Below are 22,849 nucleotides of genomic sequence, written 5' to 3' on the forward strand. Positions count from 1 at the left end.
AAACTTTATATGCCTCAGTACAGGGGAACAACAGGGCCAAGAAATGGGAGTGGGTGGGTGGGGGAGTGGGTGGGGGAGCGTGGGGGGACTTTTGGGATAGCATTGGAAATGTAAATGAAATAAATACCCAATAAAAAAGAACATTAAAAAAAAGAATGAATTTATGAAATTCCTAGGCAAATGGATCGACCTGGAGGGCATCATCCTGAGTGAGGTAACCCAATCACAAAAGAACTCACATGATATGTACTCACTGTTAAGTGGATATTAACCCAGAAACTTAGAATACCCACGATATAAGATACAATTTGCTAAACGCATGAACCTCAAGAAGAACGAAGACCAAAGTTTGGACACTTTGTCCCTTCTTATGATTGGGAAAAAAACACCATGGAAGGAGTTACAGAGACAAAGTTTGGAGCTGTGACGAAAAGATGGACCATCTAGAGACTGCCATACCCGGGGATCCATCACATAATCAGCCTCCAAACGCTGACACCATTGCATACACTAGCAAGATTTTGTTGAAAGGACCCAGATAGAGATGTCTCTTGTGAGACTGTGCCGGGGCCTAGCAAACACATAAGTGGATGCTCACAGTCAGCTATTGGATGGATCACAAGGCCCGCAATGGAGGAGCTAGAGAAAGAAACCAAGAAGCTAAAGGGATCTGCGATCCTATAGGTGGAACAACAATATGAACTAACCAGTACCCCCGGAGCTCGTGTCTCTAGCTGCATATGTATCAGAAGATGGCCATTAGTGGAAAGAGAGACCCATTGATCATGCAAACTTTATATGCCTCAATACAGGGGAATGCCAGGGCCAAGAAGTGGGAGTGGGTGGGTGGGGGAGTGGGTGGGGGAGCGTGGGGGGACTTTTGGGATAGCATTGCCAATGTAAATACAATAAATGCCTAATTTAAAAAAATCAATCAGAAAAAAAAACAATAGTTAGCAGTGGATTCAAGATCTGATAACACCTACTTTCTAACTGTGGCAAGGAGATTTACTCTATAACTATTCAGATAACATCTTATATGTATGAGATTACAAACATTATTTGTAAATTGATTAACATTTGCAAAGTATTTCCATATTGTCTGACATTTTATATCCTGACATGTTATAAAAAGGAGATATAGCTATTCCCATTCTACATATTCAGAAGGAGAAAGAAATAAGGCTCAAAGGTAATGAAGTGTGGCTATAGCCTCAGGAATAAAATCTACTTTTTCAGAATTTATGCTCTGGAAATTCCACATGACCTCAAAACTCAGGACCAGACATTGGAATAAAAAGTTGAGTAGCCTATGTTTCTTTTGACATTAAAGGAGTTTATAATATTTGAGGAGAAAGGGGACATGTGAGAGACATATATCCTCAGTCCAGTGTAATAAATGTCATATCTAATGTACCTTGAATAGTATACCAATAGATAGCATTGACCTAACAAATATTTTTTCTCTTTCCACACAAATCAATAAAGAATTCTGATGGTCTTGTCATATATATAAATCGCCTTTATAATGTCTGTCCTAGTTAGGGTTATCATTGTGATAAACACCATGACCAAAAGCAACTTGGGGAAGACAGGGTTTATTTGGTTTATGTAATCACACCACTGTTAGTCATTTTCAGGACAGGAACTCAAACAGGGCAGGAACCTTAAGACAAGACCTGATGCAGAGGCCATGAAGGAGAGCTACTTACTGGCTTTCTGCTCCTGGCTTGTTCAGCCAGCTTTTTAGAGAACCCAGGACCACCATCCCATGGATAACACTATCCACAATGGGCTGACCTCCCCCATCAATCACTAATTTTTAAAATCCCCTACAGGCTTACCTACAGCCTGATCTTATGAAGGGATTTTCTCAATTAAGGCTTCCTCCTCTCCAGTGATTCTAGCTTATGTCATTGGCATAAAACTATTCAGTACAATGTTCACAGCCTTCAAGTAAATAAATGTACTTCTAGGACTCTTTGTTAAGAAAAAAGTTAACAAAAATATATGTAAAGGTTTATCTTAAAATGGTCATTGTGGCCTTTCGTTTTAAAACTCAAAACAATCTAAAGATTCTTAAAGAGGAATTTCCTCTATAAATTGTGGTGTATCCACTAATGTGGATTACATACATTAATGTCATTTCATTCCTACTATAAACAAGGTATGGTGCTGAAAGTCTCTAGTCTTGGGGGTTTCAAACAGGATTAATGTAAATTTGAGGATAGACAGGGCTACAGAACAAGAACCTGGCTCAAAAAATAATGTTTGTTTTAACTTGGGAAACATATCATTAAACATTCACTTTAAAGAAATGTAAAGCCATAGTTACATCAAAATGTGCACACAGATGTTGGTACAGCTAAGTGATATGTCAATTATCTACACATAATGAAATATTATTTATCATTTAAAAGGAACAAATTGTTGATACATAAATTGACACAGATGAATCTCCAATACAAAGTGACAGGGATAGAGCATACTATCTGATGTACCAGATGGTTTGGGTTGTTGTTGTTGCTGCTGTTGTTCATTTGGTTGGTTGGGTGATTTTGCAGGAAGGAGTTGTAATATAGTTGTCCCTTTCAGTGCTGAACATTCTGCATGAGATTTTTTTTTTTATCACACTACTTGGAATAGTATAAAAATGTAAAAGTATAGATTATTTCTGAAATTTTTCACTCAAACTTTTTTGGACCACAGTTATATATAATTATGAGTTACAGAAATCAAATAATGGAAAGCAAAAACTGTAGATTAAGGGTGTGATGGGGGTGAAGGGACCAATATACTAAGGAGGAAGTTGAGAATAATAGAGACAACCATCTTTGTTACTGAACTGTGGTTCCAAATGCATGAACAGGAAGTGTCATGTAAGAAGGCTTGGGAAAGAGGTATAAGGTGAAGCAGGAATAATTTAAAAAAAAAAAAGTTCCTTGGATACAAAGGTTAAAAAAAATATAGAAAATATATTTAATTAAAGAAAACAGGGACCCCTTAATGAGCATTTAGGTGAACAAAAGGAAAAAAATAAGTCCCATGCTGAAGATAAAAGGAAAGCAAGTGAATGGGACTGGACAAACTATTATATATAATAGGGGACATTTTAAAGATTTTTTTAACATCTAGAGTCCTATCCTATTTGTGTTGACCATAGACTCATAGATAAAGGGCCATTCAGTGGAGCATGGCAGACCTACTGAGGGGTCACATCCTTAATAAAACCTGATTCTCGCTCCTGCATCTGCCATCAGCTGTCAATAGCTCCTCAGTTAGGGGTGAGAGCTTGTGAGCTCCTCCTCTGTACACTGCAATGTTGTCTGGCTTGATGTTTTGTTTTGTTTTGTTTTGTTTTGTTTTGTTTTGTTTTGTTTTGTTTTGTTTTGTTTTGTTTTGCTTTGTTTTAAAACTTTTAATTAATTCTTTGGGAGTTTCACATCATTCTTCCCAGTCCCACTCAGCTCCCCCTCCAAATAGAAGACAGGAGAGAGAGAGAGAGAGAGAGAGAGAGAGAGAGAGAGAGAGAGAGAGAGAGAGAGAGAGAGAGAGAGAGAGAGAGAGAGAGAGAGAGAGAGAGAGGGAGAGAGAACATCTCACCATAGAAGCTGTAGTATGTCACAGTGTGTCCCACAGGATACCCCTGTGTCCACACATCATCAATTAGAAATGTTCATTACAATGAGTCATTGGTTTGGTTCAAGATCTCTGACTTCTGTGGCACCATCAATATTGAGTCCTCACTGGGACTTCTAGCTTTATCCCCCTGTTCTTTCCATGTGTCATGGAGATCCTGAAGCTTTGGATCAGCAGGACTGACCCTTTTTCACTTCCCAACCATTCCCAGATGATATAGATTTTGGGGTGTGCCATCTCAGAGCCCTGAAATCTAGGCCTGGGTGGTAGTAGAGCTGGTCAGCCCACTGGATCTCTTTTCTGCATCACCAGGGTGAGCTCTCCAGCACTGCTCTGCCATCAGCAAGAGGCAGGGTCAGCTCTCCTGCTCTCATGTCCTCCTGGATGGCTCACCAGCACCTGTGCCTCCAGAGCACAGTTGGCCATGTAGCTGGCGGTCCCCTGGGTACGTTATTCATTATTATATATTATACTGTATCACATTACTATCTCCCAAGTGCTGCAGCCTCTAAGGGAAAAGTCCAGCTTACCAACTCTCATTACCATGTGGGCAACATTCCCAAGTGCCACAGGCAGAGAGGGGTTGTCACCTCTGCACTTGAGCCACCCCACAGCAGATGAGTGGCAAGGTCAGCTCTTCCACACTCGTGCCCTTGAGGTCAGCTCATACACACCCTACCCATCAGGGTCAGTTCCACTGTGCTGCCTGGACAAGGTGGAGGGCCCATGAGTATCATATCCAGTGAATGACAGGACCAGTTCTGTATAACCCCTGGACATCTACATGGCCTCTTGGCAGCTGCCCCAACCAGGGACATCCCCATGTTCTCTAGTGGTAATGAGCCACAGACATCCACACCAACAACTGCCACGGCATAGCCACAGACTCAGACATAGTTCTCAGTGGCAGCTCGGGCTGGGACCTCACCATGGGCACTCACATCAGGCTACTCCTCTCTACCCTCAAGTCTCCAGTTCCACCTCTCCTCACAATGTTCAAGATGCTTTACTTCTTTTTCTCTCCCATCTGACCACCACATACTTGCACATTGTGGTGGCTCCATCTGTAGGTTGGCCATGTAGCTGGCGGTCCCCTGGGTACGTTATTCATTATTATATATTATACTGTATCACATTACTATATTTAGAACATGTTTTCTTTACTATTATTATTTTCTTTTTTCTTTTTTACACTCCAGAATTTATTCCCCTCCCGGTCCACCCTCTGACTGTTCCACATTGCATACCTCTTCCCAGGCCCCTGTCTCCAACAGAATGTCTCCACCCCCCACCCCCACCCCACTGACCTCTAAACTCCCTGGGGCCTCCAGTCTCTTGAGGGTTGGGTGCATCTTCTCTGACTGAACCCAGACCCAGCAGTCCTCTGCTGTATATGTGTTGGAACCCTCATATCAGCTGGTGTATGCTGCCTGGTTGCTGATCCAGTATCTGAGAGATCTCAGGGGTCCAGGTTAATTGAGACTGCTGGTTCTCCTACAGGGTCACCCTCCTCCTCAGCTTCTTCCAGCTTTTCCCTAATTCAACCACAGGTATCAGCAGCTTCTCTTCATTGGTTGGGTGTAAATATCTGCATCTGACTCTTTCAGCTGCTTGTTGGGTCTTTTGGAGGGCAGTCATGATAGGTCCCTTTTTGTGTGCTCTATGCCTCAGTAGTAGTGTCAGGCCTTGGGACCTCCCCTTGAGCTGGATCCTAATTGGGCCTGTCACTGGACCTTCCTTCCCTCAGGCTCATCTCCATTTCCATCCCTGCAGTTCTTTCAGATAGGAACAATTCTGGGTCAGAGTTTTGACTGTGGGATAGCAACCCCATCCCTCACTTGAAGCCCTGTCTTCCTGCTGGAGTGGGCTCCACAAGTTCCCTCTCCCTACTGTAGGGCATTTTATCTAGGGTCCCTCCCTTTGAGTCCTGAGAGTCTCTCACCTCCCAGGTCTCTGGTGCATTCTGGATGGTGCCCCCCAACCTCCTACCTCCCAAGGTTGCCTGTTTCCATTCTTTCTCCTGGCCCTCAGGGCTTCAGTCCTTTTCCCTCACTCAATACCAGATCAGGTTTCCCTCTTCCCCCACTCCCCTTTGCCTTCCAGATCCCTTCCACCCCTCCCATTGTGATGGCTTTCCTCTCCCTCCCAAGAGCACACACACACACACACAAACCTTCTTTGATGAGGATGAGAGCAGTACTAATAGTTATACAAATAGAAATTTAGAAGGCAGTTTGATATTAAGTCCCTGGAGCAAAATAATAATATTAGTACTTCTAATATTAATAGTATTTCTAAGATATATGAACTTCCTAGTTCGTAGTTACTTTCAGTTATGTTAGTTACTTTTCTATTACTGTGATAAAACACTCTGCCCAAACCAACTTACAAAAGAAAGTAAGTTTTCAATTTGGTTTATGATTCTGCAATAGCAGAGTGAAGACATGGTGGTAGGAACAGCTGAGAGCTCACATCTCAAACCATAAGGAGGAGGAAAAGAACAAATGTACAGGGCATGTAACGTTTGAAACTTCAGAAACCACCTCCATTGACACATATTCTCCAACAAAGCCAGATCTCTTTTGTTGTTGTTGTTGTTGTTTGTTTGTTTTGTTTTGTTTTTTGTTTTTTTTCAGTCTTTTTTTATTAGATATTTTCATTTACATTTCAAATGCTATCCCCAAAACCACTTATACCCTCCCCATGCCCTGCTCCCCAACCCACCCACTCCTGCTTCCTGGCCCTGGCATTCCCTTGTACTGGGGCATATGATCTTCGCAAGACCAAGAGCTTCTCCTCCCAATGATGACTGACTAGGCCATCCTCTGCTACATATGCAACTAGAGACACAAGCTCTGGGGGGGGGGTACTGTTTAGTTCATATTGTTGTTCCACCTATAGGGTTGCAGACCCCTTCAGCTCCTTGGGTACATTCTCTAGCTCCTCCATTGGGGGCCCTGTATTCCATCCAATAGATGACTGTGAGCATCCATTTCTATATTTGCCAGGCACTGGTATAGTCTCACAAGAGAGAGCTATATCAAGGTCCTGACAGTTCCACCAATTAGAGGTCTAAGTGTTTAAACATGAATCTATGGCAGCCATTTTCCTTCAAACTACCATATCAAGCATGAATTTTTGGCCAGATTTATATTCCCAGGCATGGGTTTCTAGTGGAGTACACCTTAAATACATTCAGAAAGTGATTTGCTATCCTTTATAACATTCATGTTACTATTATACATGTGGGTAGATTTTTCACATTAAATAGCATGCAATCCAGAGCCCAGAAAAGGCAGTTTCCTTTCTCCTTCATGAGTTTGGTTTGAATAACATTCCAAAATTATGATCTTTTACTTATTTAGGAAAGTATCCTTAAATATGTCATTTTATATGGCCTTCATGGTTTCATCATCTGAAAATGAATGATACCTACACAACAGTTTGCTGAATATCCAATGAGCTAATTTAGGTTGTTTATCAAGCATATAAAACAATTTCATTAACTCATATTCCTCCCCTGTATCAAGCATTCCCTACAGAAGTACATTGCTCTGAAGGGCAAAAATTGCTTCTAAGGAATGAGAAAAATGTCATAAATACCTGTAATGCATCAATAGACATATATCATGTCTGTGGTATATGGTATTAGTCTACTCTAGAGTAGTTAGAAAATAAAAATCTAGGAAGTATTGTGGGAAAAGAGTGGACAAAAGGTTAATAAATATTACTCATTCCATCAATGTAAAATGTACCCATAAAATCACTAGTAGAATTTACATACTTCTGAACAGCCAAGTACCAGTGACTCACTGATTGGCCTTTGAAGTTTTTCTCTTTACTTTTTTCCCTTCCCCCCCCTTTTCCTCCTTTATTTTTGGTGGCAGTGGGCAGTGAGTCCAACATGCTGCATGGACTAGACAAATGTCCTACCACTGAGTTATATTCCTGTCTCCCTAATGCCTTTCTTTTAACTTAGAATTTGAATTTTCTGTTTTATCTCCAGTGAAAGCACCTCTCTTTTATGTTTCTCTTCTTTTTCCCACATTGCTTGGGCTTTGTTTTGACCCAACCATGTTATCTCAAGCTCCAAGAAAAGTCAAAAGGTTAACGATTGCATTTGAATTGGAATTCCAGAGAGTGCTCTTTGGCATGGTTTATAACATTAGCATTCTTTTTCATTTTCTAGTTAAGCCCCTCTGTCAATTAAAATATGTTTTTACACTGGGGTGCAACTTTTGGCACACTGTGTTCATAGTGCATCAAAAGATATCAAAATAGTGTGGCCATGTATGTGGTGTTCAAATCACCTTGGGCACAATATTGAATAGTGGCACCTCAAGGGAGGAAAACATTTGAAGGTAGAATTGCTATTCTCTCTTGTTCTTAATAACATGCTGCATCTGTAACACAGGGAGAAATTCAGAGGTTGACTTTGAAATAAATAAATTCATGTGTAGTTTACTATTTAAATTCAGTAGACAATACCCTATGGTGCTGGTGCTGTATGATAATGAATTAGTTTTTCCACTAGAAAATGTGGATTGCCAATCCCCAACAGAATTACACATAGTAGTCATAGAAACATCTGTATAATAAAATGGTAAAGGACAGCCTGGTGTCATATAAAAACTATTTGCCAATAAATCTGCTTCTGATGGGCTACTAAAAATGGACACACCAAACATAAAGTATGTGTGGGTGTATTACTCCAGCCAGCTTTGCAAAGGATGACAGACTTCCACTGGTACACTGAGATAAGAAACAGCTGTTGTTGGCATCAGCAGTACTGCAAGAAATGAAATGATAATTCTGGGGGGGTACACATATGAGAGTTACCCCATTTTTGATTGAGGTTTGAATAGATGTGAGGCCAGAATCATCTGGTAGCTCTGAATGAAACTGCCAACATCCCTTTAACATTTTCTCTTCAGAGGAATGCCAAATCCAGTCCTATAGAAACATCATTCAACTGTATTATTGCTACAGCAACCACTTCAGTCCAGCGGATGTGTTTCTAGTGGTGATGGAGCAGAGAAGGAATGGGAGGAGGCTGTTGACTTGCTTTTAATTGCATAAAAAGCATTTTGGTGATTCAAACTATGACTGAAAAGTAGTTGCTCATAAACTATTAGTGAAAGTGAAAACATCCTTTATGGAAAAACAGTGCACCAAATCTCACCATGAGACCTATTCGATTGGTCCACATGAAAACAAAAGAATTTTGTATTGCTAATGTTTTAAGGAGAAACAATTAACAATGAAGAAGTGTAAGGAGGAAATAGTAAGAAGTTCTTACTGGGGCTAGAGAGATGGATTAATATTTGAGAGCACAGATTTGAGTTCAATTTCCAGTACCCACATGTTAGCTCACAACTGTGTGCAACTCCAGTTGCAGGGACTACACACCTCTGGCATTCATGGGCATCAAGCATACACATGATACCACAACACTTTTTAAAAGTATTTCAATGTTCTTATTTAACTGGAACTTAGATTTATTATTTCTTTGAAAAAATTTTCCAATTATTAAATAAGCATATTTTAATAATTTCTCTGGCACATTCATGATTCATTTTCATCTTAATGTTGAATAATGCAAAGTGAACCATAGACATTTTAGGTAGATCTGACTGTTAGCTCTGTGTATACCATGGATTCTTTTGCAGATTATGCAGCTGATAATTCCTTCTTCCTTTTGGCTTTTTGATACCATGTCTTCTTATGTAGCCCAGGCTGGCCTCCATCTTCACCTCTTTGGGTGGTGTAGCAAGTCACTGAGCCAAGCTGCATAGCATATACAACCATCTCCACCACATTCTCCTTTAAGAGATGCCTAAGAATAGTCTACACAAACAAACAACTTTCTGTGACAGGAGGGCATACCTTGTCCTTAGAATCAGAAAGAATTTCTAATACGTTCAAATGATAACTAGGAAAAACAATCGAGAGAAATCGTGGCACCTTAATCCTTGGAGCCCTTTAAGGAATTGTCTTTCTTTTGTCAGTGTAGCCATTCATAGCCTTCCAGCCAGCAAGGGTGAGGCCACCAAACGCCCTCTTAGAGTTCTGTTCCTCCTTATATACACATGGCACAATTTTCAAGAAGAGTCTTTAAGCAGCCAGGAGGTGGGATCACTACCTCTCCATTATACTTCCTACCAAAACAGGCTTGGATTGGTAGAATCTTGTAACATCAGATTTTTCAGGTAGGGTGGAAAATCTAATCCATGTTTTGAAATCAGATATTTACAGTGCAAAGCATCGGGGTCAAAGAGCTGTATCCTAGATATGAAAAAAGCGGGGAGCGGGGCAAGAAGAGAGTTTGTGAGAGTGGCAAAGACATGGTGGAAAGGCAAGAAGGGGAGGCAAGGTGAAAAAAAGGAAAAAAAATATACAAAGGACAGAGAGAAATGGAAGACTGGGGAGTACTTCAAAGCAGCAGCTAAATTTTTTTCTCTCTCTCTCCATTATGGATTTCTATCTGCCAAAGGGATAAAAGCATAATTACCTGCTAAATACAAATCCATTTCTTATATCATTTAAATGACACATCTCCAAGGGACAAAGCCTGGTTAAAGGTTGGGTAATGCAATCCCTCTATTACACTATATAAAACAAAGAAGCTGGAGTTTCATTACCCTTAAATTGTCTGGCATGGGGGAAGTTAACTTTTATTAGAAGCTGTTCTTTCATATTCTACAGTGTAGTCAAGGATATATTAGCTTTGACGTTTTCTTACATCTCAATACACTGTGAAGTGAATTTACTGTGAGACTAATTTAGAAGGGAAATTTTCAGTGAAGGAAATAATAGCATCAGCTGTGCTTCCAATTATTAGTGGGATGAAGATTCAAGAAAAAAACACACACCCATAGAATTGCTAGATGTGAATAAGAATGCTTCTTACATTTCTATTTCAGATGGTGTTCCATGTTCTGTTTTTTTTTCTGTACTGAATATTGAACCCAGAATGTATATTTCTTGAAATTTCCATGTCTTAAAAGTTTATTGAGGAGGAAGTATACACAGGATTTTTTTTTTATCTTCAGGAAAAATTTTTGCACCTAAAAGGTACAAAAAAAGATACTTTTAGTGGATCAGCTTTAATAAAGGGGGAACCCCAGAACTTAAGCATTAAAAAAAAAAAAACAGTTGGAAAGCTAGTAATGATACCACATACCTGTAACCTCAACTCCTTAGGGAGCTAAAGAAAGGGCAATGATAAATTCAAGGTCAGTCTAAGATTACAGAGTGAAGCCTCACCTTAAATTTTTTAAATAAATGGACAGTTTAAAGATAATTGGTTTGACTTATGTATAATAAAGTCATTAAATAACTTCCAAATGCAGACAGTATACATATATGTGACCTCACAGACTGTACATAAAATTCTTTTATCCTTTGCTATCATCAGGGTTTATTCTGTTGCCTTTGGTTGTCTCTTCCACTAATATGTTAAACAACTGCCATTTGGAAGTACCCAATTGAGCATGTAATTGGTAAATGAATTTGGATCCTCTTTAACCAAATAAAAATAAATATAACAGATTGATAAACATGGTACCTTGATTTTAATGGGATAGAATTCAAATACAATGTATCACAAGAGGATATTTCATATGATAAATGAATAAAATTCTGTCAATCAAATAATAAAGTATTGAAGAATAAATAACAGGAATTATTATAAGGCAAGCACTCAGTGGAGTAGAGCTGTCAGTTTTTCATCTTTTTGTACTTCTTGTATAGGTTTAGCAGTAGAAAGATCCCCAGCCCTTTGCATTTATCTTTGTGCCTGGCTGAGTTCAATTTCACTTAGATTAGGCCAGAAATTTCTGAACATCAGGTTAATCCATCCTGTCTTGATGGGCAACTGAGCAAACAGACCAGTATCAGTGTAAAATTGTAATTCTGGAGATTTATGTTGTCTTTCCTGTTTACCATGAATTTGACCTCCTTGCCTTTCTTTTCTTTTTCCTATTTTTCTTTTTGCAGCTTCAGTTCAAGGTCCCTGGGAGAGAGCCATCTCACCAAACAAAGTGCCCTACTATATCAAGTAAGTCAAAAGCATTTATGTATCTGATCTGTATGTTTATGAATGAATTTCTTTTTAAAAATCATTACTTTCATATACAATATCTATTTCTTTTTACGCCTAAGCAAGCATAGATAATAAATTCATACTGTAAATTTGTTGATGCAATATGAAGTCACTTTTATGAACAATACATTTTATGCAGCATATATGGTGTGTTTTGGAGGGTGAGCAGAATTTTTACAGTAGGGCAAAAATATCCAGTAAAATCATTGATAGTGGGAGTGAATAATTGACAGGAAAATATTATTTTTGTAGGTGTTTCTGCATCTCTTATTCTTCAGAGGTGAAAGGTCTATCAAGTGATACTTACACAAACGGTTGAAGTGGATTACGTGTCATATAACCCATAGGAGGCAGACAGTCCAGAATTTGTGGAGCTGAGGTGCTCATTCTCAACATATAGCTCTTTGACTTAGTTACCTAATAATAGCTTCAGAGTGGAACTCTTTTTTTCTGGGACCATTTGTGACAATCAAAGGAAAAGAGTCAAAGGATAGATGTTCTATGAAACATAAATTATGATATATTGCCTTGACACGGAGAAGAAAGGATATTGAGTTATTATGATGCTTTAACAGTCTCTCATCAATCATGCAAGAATCTAACTTAAGTCTAACTTTGAATTGGCTCACCCAACAACACTTAGAAGGAACAGCGTTTATGAAATAGTCTTTAGTAGCAACTAATGTTTTTGAACTTTTTTTTTTTGGCATGAATCTGGATACAAATATTAACTGTTTTCCCAGTTATTCAGCCTGCCATCTCTCATCAAGTCTGTTTTTATTCTTCCAACCCATCAATTCTTCATAATTCAGTTCCAAAGCAATCACTGCAGTCCTAGATCTTCATTACTTCCGTTCTCAAGAAATGTGATTTCATGCCTCTATTTTGTTAACTCAAAAAAAAAAAAAAAAAAAAAAGAGGATGAAGGAACTATAGGGGCTCTCCAAAGCAAGGCATGTTCTTCAGAAATATGGTTTAACTTTTATTTTATTAAATTTTCCCAAAAGTAATTTCTTTGAACTTTAAAAAAAAAACTCCTTTTATATGTTTTAATCCTACTTTTAAGTTTTCTTCTTTTTCAAAACACTTTTATTATTTTTATATTGCATTCATTCATTTCATGATTCAAAATTGCATATTTTCAACACCAATTTAAGGTACATATTTTACTCAACAATACATAGATTTAAACGGGTGTGTGTGTTTTATGGGGTCTTTATAGTAATTTCCTATATCAGTGTCTTTCTCAGTACAGATTTCATTTCAGATTAAGATACTAAAGACTCAGTAGTTCCAGTAAAACTCTCAGTTTTATCCATTTCCATTATGAGGTACAATAAAGCCTCTTTTTCTACCTTTGTGCACGATGGTTTCGAACCATCTGAAAGCCACTATGATGCAATGATTCTCTGAATGACTGTGTAGGGTTCATTAAAAGTCCCACACAAATTTCTACTATTCTCTCCTTTGTGCTTCTCAACTGAGGGAGGTGGTTCTCAACCTGTGGGTCGTCACTGGGGTCACATATCAAATGTTCTAAATATCAGATATTTACATTATAATTCATAGCAGAATAAAAATAAGAAACTATGGGATAGCAACAAAAATAATTTTACTAATGATATTCACTACAGGAAGCAGAACTGTATTAAAGGGTCTCAGCATTAGGAAGGTTGAGAACCATTGCTCTAGTGTTGAATCTAATAAAAGGCATCCCTGTAGTTTGCTAAATGACAGTGGACATTAATTCAGCCATTCACAATTTAAAATAGACAACTTTAAAATGATGGAATATCCCCTACTTTGCAATAAGTTAGTCTCTGCTGTTTCTCCGTACAAGTCCATATCCTATTTACCTAGTACTGGTTTACACACTAAAGGATGACTGTGGTCATGAAAACACAAATTCTAACCCTGGCTCTGATAATACTTAGATATGTGGTCATGGGCAGATCATCAACCTATACAAACCTTAGCTTCTCATTTATAAAATACAGTGCTAATTTAAATAATATAAAAGAACCTTTTCAGCTATCAGAATCAATGAGTTGAGTCATTTGATGGACATGTTAAAGTCAGAATACTAAAATCTGAACTTATTTTCAAAAATTTTATTTTTAGTTTCAAATTCATCATTTAACTCACCAACACATGCTAACTTAGTTTCATTAGTTGGGCTTCTAGCTGCTTGGTTTCTGAGAATGCTAAAAATGGAAATCCAAGGACGTATACATACTAGACAAGCACATAAACACTAAACTATATGCCCAGGTTCTAAATAAGCCATTATTGTTTTAAAGGTACTTTTACATGTGTATGATTCTTTTTTATTTAAACTTGAACTTCAGATATCATGTTTCAACCCACTATGTTTTCTCTAGATAATTTTTAAGATCCAAATTCTTCCTGGTTCAATGGTTAAAGAGCTAAAACAGTAGATAGGAAGAAATTAGTGGAAAGGTGAGTTATGCAGGTGTTAAGTGCCTCTGATATGATCAGTTTCAAGAATGATCACTACCTCATTTCCACTGGCATCTCTAAAACATTCTAAAGAACAGTATCCTACATTAATAAATTACCTAAAATTAAAGATTATAAGATTTATCAAATAGAAATCTAAAATATTAAGCTGTAGCATGCTAAAAAGAAACATCACAAATTATACAATTAATAAAAGTTAAATTACATTTGTATTTTATTATTCACAACTATATTTTAAAGCAAATCATTATTTCAAATTCTTTTTATTGTCTAAGAATTTCATACACAGGTGTAGTATGTTTTAACCAAATCCATTTCCCAATCCCTCAGCTTCAATTGCTCCCCTATCAATCTCTTTTTCCTCCCAACTTCATGTGCTTTGTTTTTAAAGCCTTTCAGACCACATAATACTTCCTATATATACATGGTTGTAGAACCATCTACTGAAGTATAAGAGGCCTCTCTGGGGTCACATCCCTGAAGAAAACTGATTCTCTCTTCTATAACAGCCATCAATTGCCAATAGACTCTCAGATGGCTGGAACTTCATGACTCCTTCCCCATTCCATGCCAGGGTGCATCATGCCCAGCTAATATTGCTTCACTGTGGATGTCTACTACTTATGGCTCTTTGAACCTTAGATCCACCCCACTTCTTCTGCAATGATAACTTAGCCTTAGGGGGTGATATATATCTTCCTATTAGAATTGAGCACCCCACAGTTAAAGTGAATTATTTTTAAGTATAAGGTTCAGTGGACTTTTTGTACTGACAAATAACATTCATAATCAGAGATGCTTTATTGGTTAGAAACTAGCAATAAAATTAACAATGATTTGAAAATAAGTCGACTAGTTCCTAATTCTCATCTTGGTTGTCTTTGAGAGTCTTTTTATTTAATTAATTTTGTCCTTTTGACAATTTCAGCCATGTAAATAAAATATTCTGATTCTTCTTCCCCACTCTTATCACAACTTCCTTCTTCTGTACAAATTTCTTTCCCATATTCGTGGTTTTTTTGTTTCATGACACAATGAGGTTAACCAGAGACATCTTTTTGACCCTGAGTTTAGAACTTTCTATGGAATCCTAGAAGGCTAATCAGTAGGTACACAACTGAAGAAAATGACTTTCCCATCCCAGAATTTGTCAGTAGCCAGAATTTATTCAGCAGTGGGTTTGGGGATGGTAGCATGAGACCCTTTTCAGTCCATAGAAGTCTGTAATCAAGTCCAGTCCAATGCAGACCTGATGTCAGTAAAGGTACCTGCTGTGAGTTCGTGGTTGCTGTGGCCATGTTGGGCCTAGAAGATGGTGTTTTGCAGCTATTCTTGCTATCACAAATCCCCACTGGCAAACCTCAGCCATTTTTTTAGTGCTTAAAAACTTTGCATTTTCAGTGACAGGTTATCCAAATAACAAGAAGTTTACTTACCAAATAGCAGTTTGTATACCAATAGTATAAGATCCATGAGATAGTTGAGTTAGGCATTCATTCTTGAGATGTGAAGACATTAACAATATTTTTGTTGTGGACTGGAAATCTGACAGTATTTATGTATGCCTTGACATCAGCTTTTCATATGACACTATGAAGCTCCATTTTCATACTTCTGCCTGCATTTTTGTCTAGTTTATTATTGATAGTGTCCATCGTTGTTAGAACTTTCATATTCCCTTTCCCTTGAGGCTCGCATTTCTGCCAGCACCTCTATCAGGTTATTTGATCACAGCTTTCATTGCCACTGAAAAAATAGAACCCAACATTGTTCAACCTGTTACCACTGCTTTTTCTACTCTCTGCCATTTTGTACTTGTTTGGCCTACTGTCAAACTCATGAAATTTTCAGTATAATAGCCTTTAACCAGCTGCTGTGTTCTGCTAGGATTTCTTTCACCTTTTTATGTTTCATACTCCCATATGGGTAAACCAAACAGAGCCAAGAACTAGGACTCTCTTGCTTACTTAATGAGGTAGAAAATTATTCGTCTGTGTTCTGGACTGTCAGAAGAATTTAGGAATCCCAAAGTTTCATGCAGGATGTTCCAAAATAGATGCCATAATAGAAGCATAAGAAATATTGCCCTGAATCAGACTAACAGAGCAACTAGCCCAGGGCTCTATCCCATATAGAGGCATGAGTGGTATTTCCTCTTTGTTTGTCTAGTTTATTAGTTAACTTAGTAATATTAATCTCAAAAAATTAAGGTGCATCATGTCCAGTTGCTAATAATGAATTGGAAAATGACTGCCAGTGAAGTTTATCCAAAGCTATGTAAAACTTTTGCCACATGTTGCTTCAGTCTTGTGACTCCTGNGGGTATGCTGAATTCTCTATAAATCAATGATGTTTTACTTTCTTTTCAGTCTATATCCCTTGACCTCAACAACTGGCCCTAGCTAAATAGTTTCAAAGTCCATGAAGACATTTATATTTACTCACTACGGATTTTAATCTCANATTCCCTGACTAATGTTTTCTCTTTCCATCTTCCTGCTTTGAGAATTACTAATCCTTTTTAGTCTTTTAGTCTGTCCTTGAATGGAAGATAAGCTTTCCCCTTGATCATTTTGGCTGTTTTTCCCTGGACCTTTTCCAGCTCTGTAATATTTTCCCTGGGATAGCATGAGTAGACAGCCCAGATATTGGTTATTAAATTTGTTANCACCATCTCTAGTCTCCACTCACTCATGAAGAATGTAAATGCTATTTACTGTCTCCCATTGGTACAGAAATGGAGCAACCAATTGAGGTCATAACCTGTTCTACATGGATTAGTTCTAGCTGAGGGCTGATTTTCTGCTACTTTTCNGTATTACCAGATGAACTGCTTCACCTTAAATTTCTGCCAGCTGTCCCTTAGGAAAGATTGGCTTTTTAGACAAGCTGGTCATTTTCCTCCTTAAAAGACGCTGTGGTTGCTAAATATTGGGATGAATCTACTAATAAAACCCAGTAACAAACCTGCTGACTCCATCAGCAATAATACATTGTGCCAGGTTATTTTCTAAACATTTCTGAGGTACTTCATGAAGACCTCATGAAGTAAAAATGGGGTTCTGGGGAAACTAAATGTTCAACTTTTTAAAAATAGCATGTAATGCACACAGAGGAACTTATGTTCAAATGACTTTTGATCTCTTCCCGTTGGCAAGTGTGTTTGTGTGAGTGTGTGTGTGTGTGTACACGTGCGTGCTCCCTGACTCATGCAAATGCAAATATGTGTGACCATGATCTAGTCTTTTACCACTCTCAATTCCAGGCATTCATCATATCTAAGTTGCTCAAAACTTTCTAATTGGTTCATGCTTAGCAAAAAAAAAAAAAAAAGTGTTAGAAAGTGTTAGTTAAAGTCAACATTTATTTTACTCAACGTCTCTCAGCACTGCTATGCCTGATAAAATTACTGCTTTGGGTTCTGACTCTCCAGTCTTCTATGGTCTGTTATTACCATAGCTCTATAAGTGTGCACATCTAATTTTCTATATGAAATTGGGGCCATCTACCTAGACCTATCTCTTGGTGGTGGTGTTCTGTATCTTGTCAGTGAACCTTCTAGTTTAGTTTATAGACCATACTCTGATTTCAGGATTAACACCCCTTAACTGCAGTAGCCTTTGAATCATGGCAATGCCTTTCTCTTATACTGTAGCACATTGGTTCCTAATTCCAACACTGATTTTCAGGTTTTCAATGCCCCCTGAGTTTAAAACATATTTCTCTACCATCCATGCTCCAGTTTAGTCATGCCAGGAGTTGCTCTAGCTTGAGTTTTGGGTTGTTTCCCTCTTTGGATTACTGATTTCAATTTCAGTATGAGGATCTATACACAGAAAAAGTGGTGGTTGGCTGTCTACAAGATTTATCATGTGAAATATCTCCATATTGGTTGGTTTACAGTGGGTAGCTCTGCTGAAAAAGAGTTGATCAACTGATGCCTAGATAAGATGCCAGTGTTCTTGTACTGACTTGGACGACATTCCTCTTTTTCTCACTCTTATCTTTCTATCCTAAGAACCACAACTAATATTCTGACATTTCATTTGTACATTAGTGGAATCCTAGCAAAGCTAGTTATAGACTATCAACACATCGTGCAGTGTACAGTTTTATGCTGTTTCTGGTATATTTCCTTTTGTATATATTTTCCTTCAAAGCAACTTTTAGCAGCTGACATTATGTAGTGGGAAAGTTAAGAAAAGGTGCCCCAAGGGACGTAAGATCTCATTCCCTTCTCTGTATAAACATAACGAGCTCTCTGAGTATTTTTTTTAATCATGTTGATTTGGGGATGGGGAGCTTGATTTTTCCAATCATCCAGAGACAGAGCCACGAGATATTATAGGTCATTTCCAGTCCTGATATTAACTCATACTATGAATGTTGGCTTTGAAATAGAAATTGTTTGTGACAGTTATCTCGAGGAGTGAAAATGAATCTTCATAACACTCTTGAAGATTCTTATTATACCATCAATCTAATCAGGATGGAAAGGACAAGTGATATTAAAGCTTTTACTTAACAATTTAGCACCAATGATGATTTGAAATAAATATAAAACAGAATATTCTTTGAGAATACTGGTAAGTAACTATAGCTAACATCACTGTCAAAACCCTGATGCTCTGACTTTTCAAAGCCAGTACACAAAGATAACCCAGAGGTCAGTCTTCTTTGTTGTGCTTTCTCCTCCACAATTTGATGGCTCCAAAGGTCACATTAACAGAGTCTCATTAAGCTCTGAAACTACAGTAAAGGAATAATCAGTAACACTTAATTGATATAAGCCTGAAAACAACTCAGGTTAAGAAATTAACTCAAAGAAAGTTAATAAGATACCAAATTTCTATGCAGAATATTGGTTCTGGCCTTTGATTTTGCAGAGTTCACTGGGATAGACACTGGTATCTTCTGTGTCTCATAAATCAATGAAATATTCTTTCCATCCCTTTCTCATAGTTTTATAAGCTAGGTTATATAATTGTAACTTAAATAACAGGCCCCACAAGAATATATACTGTAGTATTTTTTCTAGTGTATTTTGTCACAGCACATTCTTGGCAAATATTTTAAAGAAGGAATGAAATGAATAAACATATACCAGTTGTGCTTTTCACCTTCCTGACTTTTTCTACCTTCTCACACTTAGGAAACATTTTCCCCCATGCTGAACAGGGGGCCCAGTGCCTAGGCAAGAGCTCTTCTACTAAACTAAATCTCATTCACCTCTGTATCAATTTGTATTCATGAACTGAATACATCTCTTATACCCTTTAGACAGAAACTCTACTATTTAAAAACCATTTTCAGTTTAAAACCTTGTTGCTATTTTTTAACTATTTTATTTTATGTGTATGAACACATACACACAATTTATGTATGTTTGTGTACTGTTTATGCCGATTGTTGTAGAGGTCATAAGAGAGCAAGCTTCAATTTAAGTGATGAAAACGAAACCTGGGCCCTCCATAAGAACATCAAGTGTCCTTTGTACAGCTCTGTCACATTTCCATCCTCCTATACTAGAACTGTTGTTGAATTCCTCTTGTCTCATGTGGCTTGGCTTATAGGAAATGATACTTAACATATACATCTGATTTGCACATGTAAAAACGTGAATTCCTGCATGTGTAAATTCCTCAATTCTATTCCTAGCACTACCCAAACTGGAATTCCATCTTTGTCTTTCTTTATCTAATAGTATGATTGGTCATTTCACTCAGTACCTCTGAGCCTGAGTTTCCCCCTAAACATAAGGAAATAGCATGGAGAAGGTGATAGGAACAACATCTTACCCATAGCTAAGGAACTTTTAACTGATACTGGCTCAGAATGGTAGACTCTATTTTCTTTAAGGTTATGACACCTGCTGGGTTGACAATATTCAATGAAAGACACACATTCAGGAATATATGAGCAACATAGAGTATATTTTATGAGAAGAAGCAAAAACAGGAGGAGGGGGAGAAGGGGGAGGAGGGGGGAGAAGCAAAGTTCCATGGGTAAGAATGGAGGAATGAGTCTAAAAGTGAGGAGAGGTAAATACAATTAAGGCCCCTATGATATATTCTCAAAGAACCAACAAAAAGAAAAACTAAGGGAGTAGAAGTAATTACTGAGATCTCTCTGAACCCTCCCTGGCTTTATTTGAAAAAAAATTAGTCTTTTGTTTTTGCTAAATACTATTTATTAGGTCTCTTCTCTTTCCCAGTAATCAGTGATTCTTCACATTTATGATACAGTCTGCTTCGTTGAACATTGTATGTAGGATCTACTTTGGGAACTGGGAGTTTAACCAGAGCCTTAAGCCAATGTCACAGAGTATAAAGTTTTGTTTTATAGGAGGATGCCAAAATAGTCTTCATATATAGTGCTTCAAAAATAATTTATATTTATAAGTAATATATTTCTTATTATGCTGTAAAAAACTACAGTTAAAACATGTGTGCAGGCCTTTCAAAACTTTAATTGTAATCTATAGTATAATAAATATATCACTAAGAAACTGTGAGTGGCTTTTCTTATCTCTGTTCAAACTAAATTGCGGTCCAAGAGATTTGTAAAACATAGCTAGGATTAGAGTTTTGAGGAAATGCTCAGAGATACAGCCAGGATGAGCTACATATTTGGAATTTTTTAGGTCCCAAATATAGCCATGATCAAATGAGTTTATTTTAATTTTAAGAGTTCCCATCCAGTTTGAGCTATGTGCAAATTCTCAAACATTCCCAAGCTTCTCCTAGGCTTCTCTAATTGCCTCTTAGCCTGTCCCCCTGGGAAGGAGCATCCTGTTCCCCTCACAAAGGTCGGCAGCAGAGCAGACAACATTTTAAAATAACTTAATAACCCTGAACTGCCTCTCTCCTTCAGATAATTTTCTTAGAGCATTAGGCCTTTGAACACTGACCTGGATACAGAAAATGTCCGCTTCTCAGCAGGAAAACTTCAAATCCTATTCACTCCACCCCTCTGCCATTCTAGGAGGTGGAGTGGGTGAGGTGTAGCCAAGGGTATGTATTCATCTTTCACCCTCTCTCTCCTCCTTCCTCATACTCCACATATGTGTATACCTTTCTCCTTAAAATTAATATTAAAGCATAGTATAAATCAGTGCTATCATATTGCACATCTTGAAATCCTTGTACAAAAGAGAAAAACTTTTCTCAGTAGTCTGAAAAGCATGAAGTTTATCTCCCTGTCAGTGTTCACAAATGATCAGGTCTTTTGTGATGTCATTAACTAGTGGGTGAATGAAACTGTGAGGCTTGGGTGCTTTTCCTTAAACTTTCAATAGTTTTTTTGTTTTGTTTTGTTTTTGTTTTTTGTTGTTTGTTTTTTTTTTCTGTTTTTCTTTCTCAGCTTCTTCACATCCATCTTGGTCCCCAAAGCCACTGGATGTCAAAGAGTCAGTGTAAAGTGGAATTTTTTACTTGTTTCTTTGTTGGCTTACAATGAAATTTTGTTTTCCCTGTTGGCCACTTTTTCTTCATAGAAAACTTTCTGTAAAAATATTTTTTCATAGTCATGGTCTATCAAATTTTCTACCCAAAAAGAAAATCCAAGTTAATATGCACTTACTGTGTGCTGAATGGTTGACTAGGGCCTTGATCTATACAATGAAGCAGTTAGTTCTGTTTATTTTGAATCCTTATTACAACTTGTCAATATTTGATAATGAAGAAACAACTGGAGTAAAAATAATTTAATTTCTTAGAAAAGATTAATAATTGGTAGAAATGTGATATTTAGAATCAGCTTCGCTATTGCTGCATGCCTGTTCTTTCTGTACCTTTCAACTTTCAGTACTAGAGGTTGGAAACTGACTCTTGGGAGACTGCCACCTTGTACATCTCCCCTAAAAACCTATTAGCCCTTTGTATGCTGCTGGTTTTTTCTTTGGATTTACCTACAAAATTAGGTTCTTCTATCACTACTATCTTGTGAAGATCATCCGTTACTTTTTGTAGCTTCGGGTAACAAAAGAGGGAGAAAAAACATTGTCAGCCCTAATATGAGCATTCTGGTGTGCACTTACACTGGAAAAAAAGCAAAGGACTTTTGAGTTATATCCTACTACTTCTTTCAGAGCTTTCCTGAGATTAGGGCTAAGACAGGAACCTATTAGATATCCCAGACTGAATTTCACTTTACATTCTAAAGTGTAAGTCTATTTGAACAACTCTACTTTTGATCTTATCTTTGAAATTCACACCATTTCCACTTCCAAGACCAAATAAAGTCAAGTTCTGGTCAAATTTTTCTACAAGGCAAATGTGTATGGCCTGGGACCAAGCATAGTCATAATGTTCCTACCATTGAGTTGTGTGTTACTCTGTGTGTTACTCATGGAGAATCTCATGGATGAAAAGTACTTTTTATATAATAACAAAAATTTATCAAGAAATATGGAACAACAATCATGGTGTGTGTGCATGTGTGTGATGCATATGTAGGGTGCTATACAAACAGGTGCATAAAAAAGGCCAAAGGAGGATGTCAGGGGTCTTTCCTTGTCATCCCCCCTTAAATTCTTGAGAGAGACATTTTTTTAAATTTTTAATATTTTTTATTACGTATTTTCCTCAATTACATTTCCAATGCTATCCCAAAAGTCCCCCATAC

General features: G+C 37.6%; 1 protein-coding gene across 4 annotated transcripts in view; it reads left to right on the plus strand.

Moving 5' to 3' along the window:
* The window catches only part of Dmd (dystrophin), a 2,293,239-nt gene that overhangs the window by 2,042,657 nt on the left and 227,733 nt on the right, over positions 1-22,849 (plus strand). For all 4 annotated transcript variants that reach the window (XM_029473189.1, XM_021152893.1, XM_029473188.1 and 1 more), the window contains exon 62: positions 11,638-11,698. In XM_029473189.1, coding sequence (XP_029329049.1) covers positions 11,638-11,698 — 61 coding nt within the window. The remainder of the gene's footprint in view (positions 1-11,637; positions 11,699-22,849) is intronic.

Source organism: Mus caroli, chromosome X (assembly GCF_900094665.2).
Source record: "Mus caroli chromosome X, CAROLI_EIJ_v1.1, whole genome shotgun sequence".
Taxonomy (NCBI): domain Eukaryota; kingdom Metazoa; phylum Chordata; class Mammalia; order Rodentia; family Muridae; genus Mus; species Mus caroli.